At 46.8% G+C, this 20,998-nt stretch overlaps 1 protein-coding gene across 1 annotated transcript in view; it reads left to right on the plus strand.

Moving 5' to 3' along the window:
- Positions 1-20,998, plus strand: part of CYP4F22 (cytochrome P450 family 4 subfamily F member 22) — a 143,486-nt gene that overhangs the window by 101,518 nt on the left and 20,970 nt on the right. The window contains exons 8-10 of the mRNA XM_075336096.1: positions 87-153; positions 10,449-10,575; positions 19,940-20,073. Of these exons, the coding sequence (XP_075192211.1) occupies positions 87-153; positions 10,449-10,575; positions 19,940-20,073 (328 nt within the window). The remainder of the gene's footprint in view (positions 1-86; positions 154-10,448; positions 10,576-19,939; positions 20,074-20,998) is intronic.

The following is a 20,998-nucleotide window of genomic DNA, read 5'->3' on the forward strand; positions in this document are numbered from 1 at the left end:
TAGGGACTGGGAGGGAGACTTGGGGCAATCTCTAGCAAAGCATGCATATCCTGCTAAAAAATAAGTTTACTTTTTTTTTGGCCCAGGATGATGATGGCAACCAGTTATCAGATGAAGAGATGAGAGATGAAGTGGACACATTCATGTTTGAAGGTATGTTCATGAAACATTCACTGCACTGATAGATCAGATCAGTTGTATAATATTACAGAATGATCTGGATAAAATTGTGGAATGGGCAAATGAGATTTAATGTTGATAAATGTAAAGTAATGCACCTAGGACGGAGTAATCCTATAGCAGCATATACATTAAATGGAAGTAAACTCGGGACTACAGAACAGGAGAAGGACTTGGGTATTCTCATTACAAATAAGTAGAGTTGAGCGCGGTTCGAGGTTCTCCAGTTCTAAGCTCGAGTGATTTTGGGGCCTGTTCTAGATCGAACTAGAACTCGAACTTTTTGCAAAAGCTCGATAGTTCTAGATACGTTCGAGAACAGTTCTAGCAGCAAAAAAACAGCTAATTCCTAGCTGGCTTTCCGCTGTAATAGTGTAAGTCACTCTGTGACTCACACTATTATGACATTTCAGTGTATAGTGTGCGGGAACAGCGCCTTCAGATCACTGCTGTTTGTATAATGGCGATCGCCATTTTTTTTTTTTCATTGTCTTCCTTCCCTAAGCGCGCACGTGTAGTGGGGCGGGCCAGCATGTCAGCCAATCCCAGACACACACACAGCTAAGTGGACTTTTAGCCAGAGAAGCAACGGCATGTGTGATAGGATGTCCATGTCACATGTCCCTGCATTATAAAAACGAGTATCTGCCCGTCCGGACGCCATTATCTCTTCTGCGTCCTTGGTGTCAGACATCACTGTCGCAGCTCCGTCCTTTGTCCTATCGCTGATACAGCTGTATGCACTGCATACACAGCGCTGGACAGCATAGGGATAGCACTTTCTATCAGTCCTTTTAAGGGCTCAAACCGGCAGGGTCAGAGCCATAGGTGACAGGTCCTGAAAACAGAGACAGCGTCTGTGTAGCCAAGGTCAGGGATTTCCTCGCTGCATTTCCCCATTATGAGGGAATAGAAAGGCAGGCTTCCATTCCTCTACCCAGAGCCCACAATCCTGCCACTGTACCCTCCTGTCCTCTGCACACTCCAACTCATTATAACTAAGCCATTATACTAGCAAACACTCAGTGTACCTAGTGGCATCCTAAACGTGGCTATTGGACTTTTGTGTAGTCAAACTAGTGGAAAGATATTTGCAGCACGTCTGCCTGCATTGCACACTCAAACTCTTTTTAACTAAGCCATTATACTAGCAAACAGTCAGTGTACCTAGTGGCATCCTAAACGTGGCTATTGTACTTTTGTGTAGTCACACTAGTGGAAAGATATTTGCAGCACGTCTGCCTGCATTGCACACTCCAACTCTTTTTAACTAAGCCATTAGACTAGCAAACAGTCAGTGTACCTAGTGGCATCCTAAACGTGGCTATTGTACTTTTGTGTAGTCACACTAGTGGAAAGATATTTGCAGCACCTCTGCCTGCATTGCACACTCAAACTCTTTTTAACTAAGCCATTATACTAGCAAACAGTCAGTGTACCTAGTGGCATCCTAAACGTGGCTATTGTACTTTTGTGTAGTCAAACTAGTGGAAAGATATTTGCAGCATGTCTGCCTGCATTGCACACTCAAACTCTTTTTAACTAAGCCATTATACTAGCAAACACTGAGTGAACTTAGTGTCATCCTAAACGTGGCTATTGGACTTCTGTATAGTCCCACTAGTTGGTAGCTGTTCAGATTCAGTTACCTCACCCCTTTCCACAGGCATTGCTAATTAAGCACCATCTTGGATCTGGTCCGCCTTTATCAATGGTTGCTGTTTGGCACTGGGAGTATCAGTTCTGATATAGTCCTGGTATGTGTAGGGCTTGCTCCACATGCTGGGACCTGGGCTGGTCTCTATCCACAAGTGCCTTTTTTGCAACATAGAAGCGGTTATATACAGGTTACAGGTATGTGTGCTCTATTATGGTTCTGCTTTTAACTTTATCTAGGAGGCCGCATGGCACATGAAATACAGAATGTAGAGTAGGACCCCCCTATTGAGATTTGCCGTGACGTTGGTAGGGGTGGCTCAAAAAATTGATCAATTATTTGCTAAAAATCTCATTTTTTTATTGTAGTACAGTTGGAATAAATCTGTGAATTTTCACTTTTTATATGATGCATGCCAATTTCAGATCGTGCTGGCTCCCCTCTCTCTCTAGTGCAAAGATATTTGCAGCACCTCTGCCTGCATTGCACACTCAAACTCATTGTTACTAAGCCATTATAGTAGCAAACACTGAGTGAACTTAGTGGCATCCTAAACGTGGCTATTGGACTTCTGTATAGTCCCACTAGTGCAAAGATATTTGCAGCACGTCTGCCTGCATTGCACACTCAAACTCATTGTTACTAAGCCATTATACTAGCAAACACTGAGTGAACTTAGTGGCATCCTAAACGTGGCTATTGGACTTCTGTATAGTCCCACTAGTGCAAAGATATTTGCAGCACCTCTGCCTGCATTGCACACTCAAACTCATTGTTACTAAGCCATTATACTAGCAAACAGTCAGTGAACCTAGTGGCATCCTAAACGTGGCTATTGGACTTCTGTATAGTCCCACTAGTGCAAAGATATTTGCAGCACCTCTGCCTGCATTGCACACTCAAACTCATTGTTACTAAGCCATTATACTAGCAAACAGTCAGTGAACCTAGTGGCATCCTAAACGTGGCTATTGGACTTTTGTCTAGTCACACTAGTGCAAATCTATGTGCAGCACCTCTGTATGACACCCTCCTGCTCTGTTTTTAATAAGCTATAATGATAGCAAAAAATACTGCCATTTAGTGGCATCATAGAACTGGCTGTTGTATTCCATTAGTGCCCCACTGGTGCCAAGCTATTTCTAGCACCTGTGCATGACACCCTCCTGCTCTGTTTTTAATAAGCTATATTGATAGCAAAAAATACTGCCATTTAGTGGCATCATAGAACTGGCTGTTGTATTCCATTAGTGCCCCACTGGTGCAAAGCTATTTCTAGCACCTCTACATGACACCCTCATGCACATTTTGCTACGCTAATGTTATAGCAAACTCAGGGAATTCATTGCTGCATTTGATAATTCGGAGGGATAGAAAGTGAGGCTTCCTTTAGCTTTTCCTTCTGTTCATAGACAGCATCTCCAAGTTCACACCCGAAGAGCAATTTCTCCTCCACGTCTAAGTGTGGAGAGGCAGCTAGTGCGCATGCGTGTGCCGATTTACCCCAGCTGCAGCTTAACTACAGTGTTTCGCCTAGTGAGTATGCTCAGCCTGACTGTGCCATTCCTGACGCTAAGTCTTCATTTTGGGATACAGCGCATGCTCCCACACTAAGTGTCAAAAGCCTCTTTGCACAGGTACTTGCATTCCGTGCCGGGTCTAAGTCCTGTTTTGTGCCTAGACACCATGCTAAAGCTGATAGTCTTTTTTCAGAGACTTTATTTCATGCTACTGAGCATGCTCAGGCACTTACTGCATCAGAGACTAGGTCCGGTAATGAACTCTTTGGCCCTGCCCCTGATGTGGGGGTCCCATATAGACCACAGGGCATCAGGTGTCCTCCCAAATGGCTTGCAGAGGCCCACCCTCATGACTTGTCACCGCATTATTGATGGTCAGACGATGACTGGTGAGGTGTTTGGGTCATGGCAGCCATGAGGTCATCATTGAAGTTGCGGTTCCAAATAGGACGCTAGTTATGCCACTCATGACGTGTCACTCTACTTTTGTCTCCAGGAGGTTCATCGTGGTTCACCCTGGTTTGGGGCGGACCCAGGTTATAAAAGGGGCTGGAGCCAACAAGGAGGTGCGCATTCTTCTATTATGCTCCGAAAGAGCACACCTCCATGTGTTGAACCCATTGCGGCTTTAGGCCAGAGGTAGGCAGAGATAGGGTGTCGATGCAGGCCACCACCACAGTTGGTAACGCAGAACGGTTAAGACCAGCTCCTGTCCTACCAGTCCTGCTTGTGCAGCCCAGTGACATTAACAGGCCTGCTGCTGCTGATGCGCCTGCTGTCCACAGGTGTGGCCCCTACGCACACGGTCAGCGTACTCAATGGCTCCTGTGTTGTTAACAGGGAGTTCCTGGGCTGGGTGGGCATGTGGACCCTGTGACGCTAACAGGGCTCACAGTCTCCAGATCCGAATGGCGTCTAACTCGGTTCAGGCTACTATTAGTTTCATAGCCACACAGCTCTGTATCCTCCACCAAACCCTCCAGTTGCCAACCTCTCCTTTTCCATCTGGGAACACGGTGGACACTGACTGCTGATGGGGATATATACCTTTCTCTTTCTTTTCTTATTAATTTTCGTTATATAGCGGTAACATAGTATATACCACCTTATCCAAATCTGCCAGTCCCACTGTAACAGATGGTGTTTCTTCATCAAATGTTACTTTTGCTTAACCACCAAATCCACGGACCAAAACTTTTTTCCCCTTTCCAACACACCTGTTCCCCTTTCCACCAGCATCTGTCCTTTTTCAACTCATTTTGGTATATGACCAAAAGTGCAACTCTGCAGGGACACCGTACTCAACGCCATCTCAGCACAGCAGCCATCCCTCGGTCCCTCCGATGTGGACAAGGAAAAGACCATTTCCTCCTATCCATGACAAAGCGTTGAGATTCACTCTGTGCAGCACTGGTGTTTAGTGGAAAAGCAGATCTAAGATTGCGCACCACATTCTGCAGATACTCCTGTATACGTGCGTCCATTTCTATGGCAGGAATTATTTCGCCAAATTTTGTCTTGTACCGGGGATCTAACAGTGTGGCAACCCAGTATTCAGGATTACTTCGAATTCGTACAATCCGAGGGTCATGTAGGTAGTGCAGCAAGAAGGCACTCATGTGTCTTGTGCATCCAGGAGGACCAAGTCCTTGGTGTGTTGGTGGCAGAGAGGTGAGAATCGTGCCTCCTTCTTCTGCCCTCTCCCCACAACCTCGCACAACGGAAATGTGAGCAAGCTCTCACTCATCTGCTGAGTCTTCCATGCCCATCGCCAGTTCGTCCTCCATTTCTTCATGGGCTCCTGCACTTTCCTCAACACTTTTTGCTGATACTATGCGCCCTTGTTAATCCCTCTCCCTCACCATGACTGCCGCATAGGTGCCGCTGACCATCTGGACCTCGTAGATCTTGTTATCCCTTCCGCATATGACTCCTCCTGTACTTCCTCCCCTTCCTCTTGTCCCAACACCTGACTCCGAATAATAATTACAGTGTGCTCCATCATGTAGATGACCAGAATTGTCACGCTGAGAATGACATTGCCAGTGCTAAACATCTTCGTCGACATTTGTAAACTGTGTAGCAGGGTGCATAGGTCCTTGATCTGACACCACTCCAGCAGTGTGATCTGCACCACCTCTGGATCAAGTTATCCCAGGCTATATGTCATACCGTATTTCAGCAGGGCTCTGCGGTGCTGCCTCACACGCTGCAACATGTGCAGATTCCAATTCCTGCATGTCGGAACATCGCATTTCCGGCGTTTAACTGCCAGACCCTAAGACTTCCGGAGTGATGAAAGTTGTCGAGCTGCTGTGTGCGCACGATGGAAGTGAGCACATAGCGAGCGTGCCCGCTGCACAAGGCCATGTAGGCCGGGATGGTGTTTTAAAAATTGCTGGAGAATTAGGTTCAACACGTGAGCCATACAAGGCACGTGTGTCACATTGCCCTGACGATGGCCCGCAGCCAGGTTTGCATCATTGCCGCACACGGCTGTTAAGTCACCAACGGAGTACGCTCCGTCAATTTGTACTCCGGTCGCCAGGTGACAACGTGTTCCTTTCATGCATAGTGCTGATGATGGGAGAGGAGTCGATGCCAGCGGCGCAGGTGGACGCAGGTTATGCTCACCCACTGGGCTGCATTACCTTGACAGATGCAGAATCTCTGGCTGAATGTAGCTGGTGGGTATCTCACAGATGAAATACCATCATTCAGCTACAACCAATGGGAAGACACCACACCCTTTTTAATGCCCATCCTGTCTGCAGACCACTGCCAGACATAGCTATGAACCTCTGGTTAATTTTACCCCCAGTTCAGTTTTATGATTTTGTGTGCTTGTTACCTGACTACTTTTCCTGCTTGCTGTTTATGTACCTTGTTGGCCGATCCGCATTTCACCTCTGCTTGTTTTCTGATTAAGTCCTGGCCGTCCCATTCTGTTCCTGTTCCTCAATTAATGTTTTGACCCTGCCTGACTACTATTCTCTGGAACTGCAGCCTTCCACAGGTATTAATCACCTTGGGCCCTGTGTAATTCCTAATCCCTGTATAGGAGTTAAAGGGTTTCAGGGTTCTAGGGGTCCTGCTTGGTGAGTGGCTTCCCTCTAGCCTATCATTTACAGCCCATCTGAGTGTGTGGATCAAGGAAGGCGTTACACCGTGCTCTCTGCAGAAGGCCATGTTGGCCAGGATAGTGCTTTAAAAATTGCTGGACAACCAGGTTCAACACGTGAACCACACAAGGCACGTGTGTCACATTGTCACAGCGAAGGGCCGCACCCATGTTTGCATCATTGTCGCACCCGGCCTTCCCTGGCTGCTGGTTGAGTGGAGACAACCATTGATGAAACTCGGTCTCCAGAGCTAACCGTCCACAACTTCTCAGCGGTGTGACTCACATTTCCCATACATTTCAAAGTAAACCTTTGACCGCCTGATGGCATTGAGCTCTGCTGCCAGCATAGTAAGGAGGTGTGTGGTAGTCCTTGTGCGCAGTTACAAGGAAGGGTGGCCTGACCACACAGGGTTTGCGCCAAGGTGGAGGACCCACACGAGGTTGAAGAGGCAGAAGCAGTGTATTAACTTCTACATACAGAAGAAGGATTGACACAACTCGTGGGGACGGCAAGACTTGTACAGCAGACCCTTCTCCATCTCTCCCCTCAGTAACCCATTGCCCAGTCAGCGACATGTAACGCCCCTGTCCATGCTTACTGGGCCAATTATCTGTGGTGAAATGCACCCTGTCACACAGAGTTTCTCAAGGAATCAGTGATGTTTAGTGCGACATGCTGGTGTAGCGCGTGCACGCCTTTGTTGGAGAAGGAGTGGCGCCTGGGCATCGGCTCTTGGGGCACTGTGATGGGCATAAGGTCTCGAAAATCCTCGGTTAAAAAGGTTGGAAAGGCAGCATTTTGGTAGCCAACAGTTTCCAGATGCTGAAAGTCAACCTCTAAGCCATGTCATGCCCTTCTAAAAGCATGTAAAACACAGTAAGGGGACTCCAACCACAGTCTCCCTCGTTGCCACTAATTGGGCCACACACACCCCACTTGACTGGCATCAGTTGACCTTCCCTTTTGAAAAAGAAAAAGATGCTTGGCATGAAGCACTCTCAAAAATACGCGTGCCTTTCCCGTCCCCTGGCTGACCCAGGGGAAGAAAAGTCCTCTGAGAGCCATGACTTGTTCATCTTGGTTCTTTTAGAAACACAGCGAGGAGACTCCAACCACAGTCTCCCTCGTTGCCACTCACTGGGCCACACACACCCCACTTGACTGGCATCGGTTGAGCCCCCCTTTGAAAAAGAAAAAGATGCTTTGCATGAAGCACTCTCAAAAATACGCGTGCCTTTCCCGTCCCCTGGCTGACCCCGGGGAAGAAAAGTCCTCTGAGAGCCATGACTTGTTCATCTTGGTTCTTTTAGAAACACAGCGAGGGGACTCCAACCACAGTCTCCCTCGTTGCCACTAATTGGGCCACACACACCCCACTTGACTGGCATCAGTTGACCCCCCCTTTTGAAAAAGAAAAAGATGCTTGGCATGAAGCACTCTCAAAAATACGCGTGCCTTTCCCGTCCCCTGGCTGACCCAGGGGAAGAAAAGTCCTCTGAGAGCCATGACTTGTTCATCTTGGTTCTTTTAGAAACACAGCGAGGGGACTCCAACCACAGTCTCCCTCGTTGCCACTAATTGGGCCACACACACCCCACTTGACTGGCATCAGTTGACCCCCCCTTTAGAAAAAGAAAAAGATGCTTGGCATGAAGCACTCTCAAAAATACGCGTGCCTTTCCCGTCCCCTGGATGACGCAGGGGAAGAAAAGTCCTCTGAGAGCCATGACTTGTTCATCTTGGTTCTTTTAGAAACACAGCGAGGGGACTCCAACCACAGTCTCCCTCGTTGCCACTAACTGGGCCACACACACCCCACTTGACTGGCATCAGTTGACCTTCCCTTTTGAAAAAGAAAAAGATGCTTGGCATGAAGCACTCTCAAAAATACGCGTGCCTTTCCCGTCCCCTGGCTAACCCAGGGGAAGAAAAGTCCTCTGAGAGCCATGACTTGTTCATCTTGGTTCTTTTAGAAACACAGCGAGGGGACTCCAACCACAGTCTCCCTCGTTGCCACTAACTGGGCCACACACACCCCACTTGACTGGCATCAGTTGACCTTCCCTTTTGAAAAAGAAAAAGATGCTTGGCATGAAGCACTCTCAAAAATACGCGTGCCTTTCCCATCCCCTGGCTGACCCAGGGGAAGAAAAGTCCTCTGAGAGCCATGACTTGTTCATCTTGGTTCTTTTAGAAACACAGCGAGGGGACTCCAACCACAGTCTCCCTCGTTGCCACTAATTGGGCCACACACACCCCACTTGACTGGCAACAGTTGATCCCCCCTTTTGAAAAAGAAAAAGATGCTTGGCATGAAGCACTCTCAAAAATACGCGTGCCTTTCCCGTCCCCTGGATGACCCAGGGGAAGAAAAGTCCTCTGAGAGCCATGACTTGTTCATCTTGGTTCTTTTTTCAAAAGCGAAGGGACTCCAACCACAGTCTCCCTCGTTGCCACTAATTGGGCCACACACACCGCACTTGACTGACATCACTTGACCCCCCTTTTCAAAATGAAAAAGATGCTTTGCATGAAGCACTCTCAAAAATACACGTGCATTTCGCCTCCCCTGGCTGACCCAGGGGAAGAAAAGTCCTCTGAGAGCCATGTCCACATTGTCAGTGGACAGACACATGTGCTTATCTGCCAGCAGACCCCCAGCAGCACTGAAGACAGGTTCCGAGAGAACGCTGGCTGCAGGACACGACAAGATCCCCAAGGCGTACGTGGCGAGCTCAGGCAATTTATCAAGATTGGAAGCCTAAAATGAGCAGGGCTCAAGTTGCACAATAATGGAATCGATGTTTCCTTGCATATACTCATATATCTGTGTGTCCTCCTCTTTTTCCTTGTCCAGCTGTTTTGTTTTCGCATGAGTATATGTCCTTGTCACTTTCCCATGTGTTTATGTTGTGTTGTGAGTTGTTTGTCACCTTTTGGACACCTTTGAGGGTGTTTTCTAGGTGTTTTTCTGTGTTTGTGATTGCCTGCCATTGTTTCCTATGCAGTTCGAGTTCGGTTCGTCGAACGTTCGACGAGCCGAACTCGAACGGGAGCTCCGTTCGGCGAACCGACCTCGAGCCGAACCGGGACCGGTTCGCTCATCTCTACAAATAAGCTGAGTAGCAGCACTCAATGTCAAGCAGCAGCTGCTAAAGCAAACAAGATTTTAGGGTGTATAAATAGAGAGATTAGATCCCGTGATCCCAACGTATTGTTACCCCTCTATACATCACTTGTAAGGCCACATCTGGAATATGGGATCCAGTTTTGGGCTCCACATTTTAAAAAGGACATTCAGAAGTTAGTCAATTCAAAGGTGGGCAACTAGACTGCTACAAGGAATGGAAGGCCTCCCAAATGATGACAGGTTGAAAAAGATAGATATGTTTAGCTTAGAAAAAAGACATCTCAGAGGAGGTCTCATTTATGTGTATAAATACATGTGTGGTCAATACAAAGGACTGGCACATGACTTATTTCTTCCAAAGACAATACTAAGGACCAGGGGACATACACTGCGAGTGGAACAAAAGCGATTCCGGCAGCTAAATAGGAAAGGGTTCTTTACAGTTAGAGCAGTCAGACTGTGGAGTGCCCTACCACAAGAGGTAGTAATGGCAGATACTATAACAGCTTTTAAAAAAGGGCTGGATGATTTACTAGGTATACATAACATTGTTGGTTATACATGACTTAGGGACAAAATGTAGAATTGGTGCAGGAAGGTTGAACTAGAAGGACCTAGGTCTTTTTTCAACTTATGTTACTATGAAACATACTGTGGGAAATAAAGTGATGCTTTACTCTCAGTTCTGGTTCATGAAAGACCTTAAGCACATGACTGTATAGTGTTTACGTACAGAACTGTATTGTACTGTAAAAGGATGCTCATGGACTTCTATGGGGCCATTTTATACCTCCTTCTGCCTCTGACTTCATTCAACCATTGTTCTCTCCACTAAGGACACGACACCACAGCAAGTGGACTCTCCTGGATCTTGTATAACTTGGCCGCTTACCCTGAACATCAAGAAAAATGCAGAGAGGAAATAAGAGAATTATTAAAGGGGAGTACAACACACTTGGAATGGTGAGTACTTTGCACAAAATCAGTATACAATGGTGGCATCCTTCGCTCTCAGTAAGTATACCATGGAAAGACTATTTCTGACTTTCCTCAGCTTGTAAACTGATTCCTTTAAGAATATTTTTGTGTCTATTTTATGAAAAGGAAGAATTGATCAGCTGTATGATTGAGGGAACTGAGCAGCTTTCTGTGTATTGTTTGTACATTGAAAAGACAATTCTGTCAGCAGTTTGTTTTTAATCTTAATTATTGGAAGCCATTTTTTTTAAAAAAAAAAAAAAAAATGTTCTTGATTTCGGCAGGGTTATGCAAATAATCCCTGCTGTACTATTACTGCATGGCAATAAAGCAGGATGAGGTGATCTTCTTAATCAGCAGCAGATGTCGGCTGTAATACACAGCTGACACATTGTTACAATGGTGGCAGCAGAGTGCTAGCTTTGTTCCCAACTTGTTAATCCCCTGGATGCTGCAGTCAATAATGACTGTGGTGCCTAAGTGGTTGACAAAGGAAGGAGGCTACGTTTATACCTCATTGGACTTACCTTAATATGATCGAAGAATACCGATTAATGTTATGGCAACCAGAAACTCTAACAATGGCCTCTGAGATTACCAACTATGGGAGCCTAAAGCCAGCCATATACATTAGACAAATGATGCCATCTCAGCCAAGTTTCCCATACACAGAAGCGTTTGTTCAGCCAAGCACTCCTGTGTTCTCTATGAGAAAACCGCCTGATGACATGTCCAGCAGCTTCAGTCAGATCAGCAGTCCAAAATTGGACATGCCCAATCAACATCTCATTCAATGGTCAGTTAGCCAGTGCCTCCATACACATTAGACTTTCAGCCGAACCCGTCGATATATAGTCTAATGTGTATGAGGGCAATAAGGGTATGAACACACAATTTTTTTTTTCAGGTGGTTTAAACCTCAGACTTTTCCAAGGCAGTGTTTCTTGAAGCATATTTTAGCATTTTTGGTAGCTTCTTAAAGGGAATCAGGATTTTGCAATATAAGCTGAAGACAGCATGTTGTGAGGGTTAAAAAGTAAAAACATCTGTGTTTCTCTTATCTGTGTGCAAGCTATTGTTTACTCATACTAAATGATTTGTTGGTCTATGATTAACATTGGTGTGACTCCTCTGCACAAGCAGAGCTTTCTAGCATGCCCCATGATGTGATTAACACATCACAGTCAATGCACAATCTCTATTGAGAGCCTGGTATGGGTGGGGACAGTTCCCAGCTCTGCTACAATTCTGAAATAGATGACTGATATCTGGATCTCTTTTGCACTGGCCTTCTGGTATAAGGAAGATGAGTCCACGATCGCAAGAGTTATTATCAGCTGTGGTTTATTTCTACGCGTTTCAAAGCCTACACTTTGTGGCCTTTTCATGATGAAGAAGCCAGTGTAGGCTTTGAAACACATAGAAATAAACCACAGCTGATAATAACGCTTGTGATCGTGGACTCATCTTCCTTATACCAAAGGGGCAGCGCAAAAAAGATCCAGACTTTATTCATCACACTCATCCCTCTTGCCTTTGGATCTGCAGCAGCCTTTCATTTTATGTGCATTACCATTTCCATCAGGTGTGCACACCTATTATTTCTTCTATCCTCCATAACACCATATAAGACCCGAAGCGCTTTTTTTTTCTTTTTTCCCCAGCACATCCTCTTTTTTCCTACAATTCTGAGATAAAGTCAGAATGGCTACACACAGTGATAAGATAAACTTAGTTAGTTTCAGAGTTTTTTTGTCTACAACATGTGTGGCGCCCCTGACCTGGTCAGGCGCCACTGAGTACTGCACCCATGCTGGGACAGTGCTTCCAGGTAATTCCAAAGGCCGGAATGGGATGTGTACACACAGACACATAGCAACCAGGTCTCCCACACCTTGAGAGGGGACCCTTGGGCAGACCCAAGATGAGGCTTTCCTCCACATTTCAGCAAGGGGTGTAGGGGAGGGGCTGGAAGCTAGGTTGCAGCGGCTGTCAGGAAAGTAGGAGGAGAGCCAGTCTGAGAGGGGAGCGCGGCAGTTGCGAGTGGGACGCGCGCTGACTCTAGTCAGACCCTGCACGTGGAGTAGCCATTAGCGGGGGAGAACAGTTACCGGCTAGTCAGTCAGAAAGATACCTAAAGAGAGGCGGTCGAGTACGGGGACTGCTGGTGACTAGGCACGCACGGGGAACAGGTCCCTATATTAGACGTCCATTTATTGATCTGCTAAACCTGCCGGTGAGGGGAACTACAAGTACCTCACCAACCATCTAGAGTCCGAGCCTCAGCAGCAACGAGGGGGCCCATAAGGGGGATCGAGCCTGGAGCCTTCTCTCTTGGTCCACGCTGCCGGCAAACGGGCCAAAAAGGGGAGAAAAGGCAGTAGCGACTTCCCTGGATGAATCCCACGGTACTTCAAGTCAGGGGTTATCCGAAACAAGAAGTGCTAGGAAGGCGAGTTAATGGCTACCCTTAGACCAGCCTAAAGGATACCTGGTTCCACCTGGTTTGTCTCAGCATTGCCCGGGTTACCTCACGATAACAACAAAAGTGAGTAAACAAGTTGAAAGACTTTCTGGACTGAGCCTGAGTTATTCTGAGACCTGTTGTTCTACACACCCAAGCCCCTGGGGCCAGCCTCACTCACGGGAGGCCACACCACCCGACTGCAGACTCCATTAGCCCGAGACGCTCGTTAAATCTGCAATGGCGGTCACCCATATCCCTGACCACAAACCGTGAGTGGCGTCATAACTCCTACATATATAAAACTGACATGCCTGTTGCCAGAATTACCAAAGTGAAGACCCTGTGGCGTCCCTGAGGGTGGAGTGATATCCCTGGGGCGACCGCTGCAGGTGGGTGACACACATGCTGCTCTCGTTTAAAGTAGGAAAAACCTGGTGACAGATTCCCTTAAGGCCTTTTTCAATCTTTTTGGCCATCAGTGACTTTTATAACATTTTTTGTGGTGTCTTTTTTACTGGCCTGAGAACTGGGCGCAGCATGTAGAGGGTTAACAGTGGGCAGATGTGAGTCCCAATCCCTTAGCTGTTAACCTGGGGAAGGGGTGTGGCTAGTGGAAAGCGACAGGGGTTGCTAGGCAGAGTAGGCAGAGTAAAAACGACAGTTGAAGGAGTGAGAGTTGAAAGGAGTCAGTGAGTGAGAAAGGATTGTGAGGAGACCCCAAAGGGCGACTAGGAGGTAGTAGCCTGAGGGTAGACCGAAGATCCCAAGTACTAAGCACGACGGGGTACTGGATCCCTGAGTAGACGACAGCTCCAGGCGGTCTGCTGATCCAGCCGTGTGTGGTAACTTCCAGGGTACCACACCACCCATAGGCTCAGGGACACAGCCTCATATATAGGACCTGGGAGAGGGCACCGAGAAATAGCCTACCCCACAAGGGACCACTAGGCCTGTCATACTGGGCCTGGAAAAACAAAGGAGCGGAGCTCCGCAGGTAACCAACAGCTTCAGGCAAGGGTACCATCAGCTCTGCATGTGCACGGAGGGCTCAACTGGGTCTCAAGTCGCACTGGGACAAAGGAAAGTCGGTTGACCAGCCGTACCAAACTGCACTTGCAACATCCAGTGAGTAAATAACGGTTAATCTGCAAGAACTGTGTCGTGTCTATTACTGGCGCACCACAAGGCGCGGCACACCTACATAGGACTTAATCCCCTACTGGTGGAGGGCGCGAGCACACTTACTGCTATACCATCTGTCCCTAAAACCACAGCAGCGGCAGGACATCTTATTGCCGCAACCCGCCAGTGGTGTCACGAGTGACATACAAAAGAACCCTGTTACCGAGCGCCCGCCAGGTCACGGTTCCGGCCACAGCCACCTGTGACGGTGATCCCCATTATCTACCACCCGGAACAGGGTATCCCAAGGGCCTGGGGCGTGGCGATTTAGTGAATCCTGCTTTGAGCAGGGGCTTGGACTAGATGACCCAAGAGGTCCATTCCAACTCTACCATTCTAGAAGTCTTTTTTTACCAGTTGGAGGTTTTGGAGACCAAAGCATATAAAAGACACTCAGAAGACTGAACATATGAACAGCAAATTGGTTTTACTTAGAAATGAACATGTACATTCTTTCGAGTGTTTAGTTAGCTCTTCTTCAGGCAGGTATCACAGCGGACTCACCTGAAAATGACATCATGTGTATATATCCTTATAGTCAGCAGCAGGGTGTAATTGGCTGTATATCAGAGTAAACCTAGCAGTAATAGTACAATGTAATACAGGTGTATTGCAGTGGATTATATGAGTAACAAGTGAGAGTAAAGGCCGCTTTACACGCTGCGACATCGGCTAGCGATGTCGAGCGCGATAGCACTCGCCCCCGTCGCTGCCGTAGCGAACATTATCGCTACGGCAGCGTCATACACATACCTGCTCTGCGACGTCGCTGTGACCGACGAACCACCTCCTTTCTAAGGGCCTCCTTTCTTCAGCGTCACAGCGACGTCACAGCAGCGTCACTGAACCGCCGCCCAATAGAAAAGGAGGGGCAGAGATGAGTGACCGGAACATGCCGCCCACCTCCTTCCTTCCTCCTTTTCCGGTGGACGGAGGTAAGGAGATGTTTGTCGTTCCAGCGCCGTCACACATAGCGATGTGAGCTGCCACAGGAACGACAAACAATATCGTTACTGCAGCAGCAACGATAATTGGGAAGAGGGGGGCATGTCACCGATAAGCGATTTTGAACATTTTTGCGACAATTCAAAATCGCTCATAGGTGTCACACACAACGACATCGCTAAAGCGGCCGGATGTGCGTCACAAATTCCGTGACCACAACGAGATCGCTTTAGCGATCTCGTAGCGTGTAAAGCCACCTTAAAGGCTGCTTTACACGCAGCGACATCACTAGCGATGTCGCTCGTGAAAGCACCTGCCCCCCTCGTTTGTGCGTCACGGGCAAATCGCTGCCCGTGGCGCACAATATCGTTAGTCCCTGTCACACATACTTACCTGCCTAGCGACGTCGCTGTGGCCGGCGAACTGCCTCTTTTCTAAGAAGGCGGTTCGTGCGGCGTCACAGCGACATCACACGGCAGGCGGCCAATAGAAGCGGAGGGGCGGAGAGCAGCCGAAGGAAAGACACGCCCACCTCGTTGCCGGAGGATGCAGGTACGGTGTTGTTCCTCCTTCACCGCAACACTGCAGGCACCTCCGAGAATGTATACAAAACTGATATCGAGACAGGGCAGCTTTGTCGAATTGACACAAAAAGGGGACCCACACGGATTCCCTTAACCTTTGGCACCTCTATGAAAAAACATGCCCTCTCAGCCAACCAAGCATGTCCCCAAAGGAGTGACCCTCTACAAAACAACACACGAGCACAACACCCGTTGTGGAGATATTTGGGATTTGAACGACATGTCAACAATCAACGATTAGGTGAGTATTTTCGATCGTTAGCGGTCGTTCGTACGTTTCACATGCAACAACGTCGCTAACGAGGTTGGATGTGCGTCACGAATTTCGTGACCCCAACGACATCTCGTTAGCAATGTCGTTGCGTGTAATGCCCCCTTTAGGTTGGATTCATACATCCATGTGTCACAGTCCAAGCACAGACCGGTCGTGAGTCTCCTAACTCGAACTCAGTCACCTTATAGGTGTATAAAAGAATGCTGAGATCGGGTCAGAAGACCAAGGGCCAAAAAATACCACATAGTTCAGATTGTTACAGACGCACTGTTATCAGTTATAAATTTGTTATTTATATTGCCCAATGGACACTGGAAAAAAATAAAAAAAAACTATAGAATAGCAGTTTTTTGTTGCCACTGTTGCCTACAAGCATTCATTATTGTACTGCTCTCCAGATATTTTACATCTTGAATCCTCAGTCCAGAGGACCTGCAGCCATTTTTTTCCCTCCAGTTCTTCTGTTTTCCTGCATAGTCTAGTCATTTGGCCTTGTTTCAATGTTGAAGGTATGGTTTTTTTGGCCACATTTCACCCATTAAGACCATTTCTGGCCATACTTCCCTGAACAGTAGAAGGGTTTAGCTGGATCCCATTGGTTACAGCCAGTTATGACCTGATCATTTTCTAATTTCCCAATGTCAAAGGGAAGTTAAGTTTCATTGCCCAACCTCTGCATCTATGGCCCTCAACACTACCCATTTCTTGATGTTGTGACGGCTGGCAGGTGTGTGGACCCTCTGCACCATGGGGCCGGGCTTATCCTGAAGGGAAGAAACTAAGCAGCTACTTGGATTTTGCTAGCGCCTCTGGTGGTGAGGTTAGGCTATTCCAGGGCAGTCCCCAGGCCTGCAGCAGCTGACTGGAAGGTCAGGGTGCAGGACACAGACAATGTAAAATTCATAGACAAACCAAAGCAAGCTAGGGCATGGTTAGGACAAACTGGAGGCAAGCCATATCAAAAACAGGTGAGACAAAATGGAGACTAAACAGAGACCAACAGATAGAGCCCTACAAGTAGGTAGACAGACAGACCAAAACAGGGTAAATGGACAGAGCTTGAAAAGAGGTGAACAGACAAAGCAAATGGACAGAACTTCCAAGCAGACAGACAGAGCAAAACAGAGCGATTGACTGAACATGCAAGCAGGCAGATAGACAGGGCAAAATAGACAACACTTGAAAGTAAACAGAAACTGAAGCATACGAAGAGCTTTCTAGCATGCGCTAGCTAATACAAGACAGACAGAGCATGCTAAAGGACAGGCACCTTGTGTGGAGGGAAAGGCTGCCTGAAATAGTGAGTGCTGGCAGGGATTTGGCTGGAGAACAAACTCACTGCAGGACACAAGGAATACAAAGTCTGGCTGTGTCCCCATATAGCCAGGATAAGAGTCAGCAGCAACAGGCGGTAGCAGCATCAAGTGACTGCAGACTTAGCAGGAGACCACAAAACCCCTTTAAAAACTGTCTTCATCATAAAGAAGCACAAGGAGTCCTGGAAGTGATGTTGCTGAGGTCAGGTTGGGACAGAAGTGCACAATAGGGCAATACTACAAGAGAAATAAAAGAGGGTGAGAATGATTCTAAGGCTGTGTGCGCACGTGTGCGTTTTTCATGTCTTTACACTGCGTATAGCACTGCAGTGTAAACGAATGCCTCCTGCGTCCCCAGCACAATCTATGAAGATTGTGCATAATCCATCCGCACGTTTCGTTTGAGAGCGCAGTGATTTGCATGCTGAAATTTTGATCCAAATCGCTGTGTTCTAAAAAGCAACATGTCACTTCTTTTGTGTGTTCTGGATGCTTTTCCCACTGTGTCTATGGCAGAGCAAGCATCCAGAACACATGATTTCTGCATGACTTCTGCATTCACAATGCATTCAAAACGCAGCTTTTTGAAACGCACATGCAGTGCCAAAACTCTGCAGAATATTTGTCACAGCAGACTGCAACGTGCGCACATACCCATACATATAGCAATTCACTTTAGGGGCAATATCATGTTTCCTGGATTGCGCATGTGGGAATAAAGAATCTTCAGTGGTAAAAAATTAAGGTTTTTATTACACTAGTGCATTTTGGTGCCCTTTTTTCAAGGTAAAATAAAAAACAAATGACAGTTGTAAGTGATGTTATGGCCGTCACAGAGCCCGGATCTCTACATTATCGAGTCTCGGTCTGGCATTATGAGAAGAGACACTCACTTTGTATTTTGTTGATTGATAATAAACTACTAACATTTGACAGCATTCTTACTCTGCAGCATTTTCTCCACACATGCATAAACCTTTTCCACGGGACTGTGTGTTAGGATCTTTTCCCAGAGTATTTATTAAATGGAGGATAAGAATATGATGTGAGCAGACCTCACCTGTATTCAATATGTAATGCTGAACGATAGAGGTGACGACAGGTAGCAAAGTGATAAGTTAAAACTTAAAGCATTAATCTTGCTCCACTTGCTTTCAAATCGGGAGGTTAATGTGGCAGGTGACATCACATCGACGATGCCTGCATAATTTACAGCCATTGTGTGCCTGTCATGAGGGATCTGTGAGTAGTAGCTTGGCATTTCTTAAAGTGGCTCCACTAAACTTCGGAGAATGGCCGAAGGAGTCGGATGAAAGATCATGATGGGAAAGTTGCGTCAATACCAGGTGGACGAGAAAAGGAGCAAAAGCGTCAAGTAACAGGACTGTCAGCATACAGGCCATGGTCAATGACAGAAAAAGTACTATATCAAGGCTGTAAACATGGGTAAGCTTAGTTTATCCCTGACAACTAGTAGTGAGAGATCAGGGCTTACATTGTGTGAGTCCCACCCAGAGTTCACAAAAGGGAGCTCATTAGATAACAAATTGGGAGTTGACTCCTAAGCTCCCTGACGATGCTACCACTAGTTCAAAATTACCAGTCAAAAGGCAGCTCTGTGACCAGCTGTACCTGAAAAAGCACAACATAGCCCAGCAAGATAAACAGAGGGAATGGACATATAGGTAGAACAGGTGCACAATATCTGCCACTTACAAGCCCACCAAGGTAGATATTAGTAGCCATGATGTCCCGATATGGAAGTGACTAACCCTATGAAGAGGGTAGCCACTTTCTATAAAATAATCAGAAATGTCAACACTTGTTTCGTAACACCATATGAAATGCTATCCTGTTGCTCTTTTAACTTTTATTGAAAACTTAAATAAAAATGTGATTGTGTGTAGCCTTAATAACATAAAGGTGACCTATATGATAGCTGATGAGTGGTAGATATTATCTGCCTCGAGTTTTGTCTCTCCTATTGGGCCCGTTGCTGTTGGTATACTACATTGCCTTTCCTCTGCATTGAGGAGCCATTAGCACCTGGTGCTCTGTGGCTTCTATTATTTTTGCTGCTGCAAAAGAACCTATTCACTACTAGGGGGGCGCTCACTGCATGCGGATTTATACAGCTTTCATAAATACTGGCTGTATGAATTAGCGTTTATAAAGCTCCCTCTAGTGGTTGTAAACTATATCGGTGGTGTCAATGAGGCTGGTGTAACAAAATCGAATCAGAGCAGAGTATTCATTCAGGAAAAGGTGAGACATGACGCCCAAACATGCCGGGAGAAACTCCATCTTCCAGCACACAGGAAATTTCCTCCATTATGATGAATAAGTTGGATATATTTACGGGGCTCTTTGCCTATTATTTGCTTTACAGTGTGTCTTTTCGTCAGTATGCTAAGGCGAGAGTGTGCAAGAGAGAAGATACTCCTGCTATAAAGGGGCTTCCCCTACACTCATAGTGTCGCCTCTGTGGTCCCATGTTAATGTAGGGAATACTTATACAGTTTTATCTGTGATGTTTGAAGTTGGTCTCTAGATTTAATGTTCCATTTATTTTGTGCTTTAGGGATGACTTGTCTCAACTGCCATTTACCACCATGTGCATTAAAGAGAGCCTCCGATTACATCCACCTGTAACAGCAGTGTCTAGGCGCTGTACTGAAGACATTACAATGCCTGATGGCAAAGTTATTCCAAAAGGTAAAGTCTAACCTTGCATCAGAACAAGTTTATCAAATTATAAAAAAAAATCTGTAAATCGCCATACTGTTATACTTGTGTAAGGGTGGGCTCACACATGCAGGTTAAAGAGAACCTGTCATCAGGATCAGACATCATGCACTAAATGTATAGGCCTAAAGGTGCTGTTCTACTGATGTATTTGGTATCTTCACTGTAGAAATCCGCAGCCTGGTTATTCTTTAGTCACCATTAGAAGTTTGGTGCAAACATCGGGGCAGGACTATAGGTCGGGACTGTGGGTAGGGTCTTCATCTCTGCCATAGGCCCTCAGCTGCCTCTGGTGCATCTTCATGCTGTTTAGAATTCTGTTCTGGAGCCGTCCTTAGCTGTGTGCAGATCAATCTGTTGCAGGGTTCAGTAAAATGGCACTTGTGTTTGTGTATGTGCACCGTAATCTCCTGGCAGGCTTCAGAAAAATGGCGCAATAATGGCGCATGGGCAGATTGAGATTTCGGCTCAGTGACAAGCTGAGATCTGTCTAGGCATGTAACACCAATGCATCTGTCATGACTATAGCTTTTCTCTGACAGGGTCAAGTCAGGTGGGAGGGGTCTGTTCGGGCCTGCCTTGTTCCAGGACTCTCATGCTTCATTATTGTCTGTATACCTCCTAAACACCTCCAGAAATAGCTCTACTCTGCAGCGTGCGTCCTGGTCCCTGTAAGTTGTCTGTGATCTGTCCCGCTACCCAGCCTTCTGTGTCTCGGCCTCCTACCCCTCCTCTGTACTTACCTGATCTCCTGGCCTCCAACTTCGGCTACGTTCCCTGACTACAGATCTGCTCCTCTCCAGCTCCTGACGTGATCTCCTGGCTTCCGACCCCCTTGCTTCCACTTGACTTTAGGCTTGTTTGACTTTGACACGCTGCTAATGACCTCTTGTAG

This window comes from Anomaloglossus baeobatrachus, chromosome 2, assembly GCF_048569485.1.
Source record: "Anomaloglossus baeobatrachus isolate aAnoBae1 chromosome 2, aAnoBae1.hap1, whole genome shotgun sequence".
Taxonomy (NCBI): Eukaryota; Metazoa; Chordata; class Amphibia; order Anura; family Aromobatidae; genus Anomaloglossus; species Anomaloglossus baeobatrachus.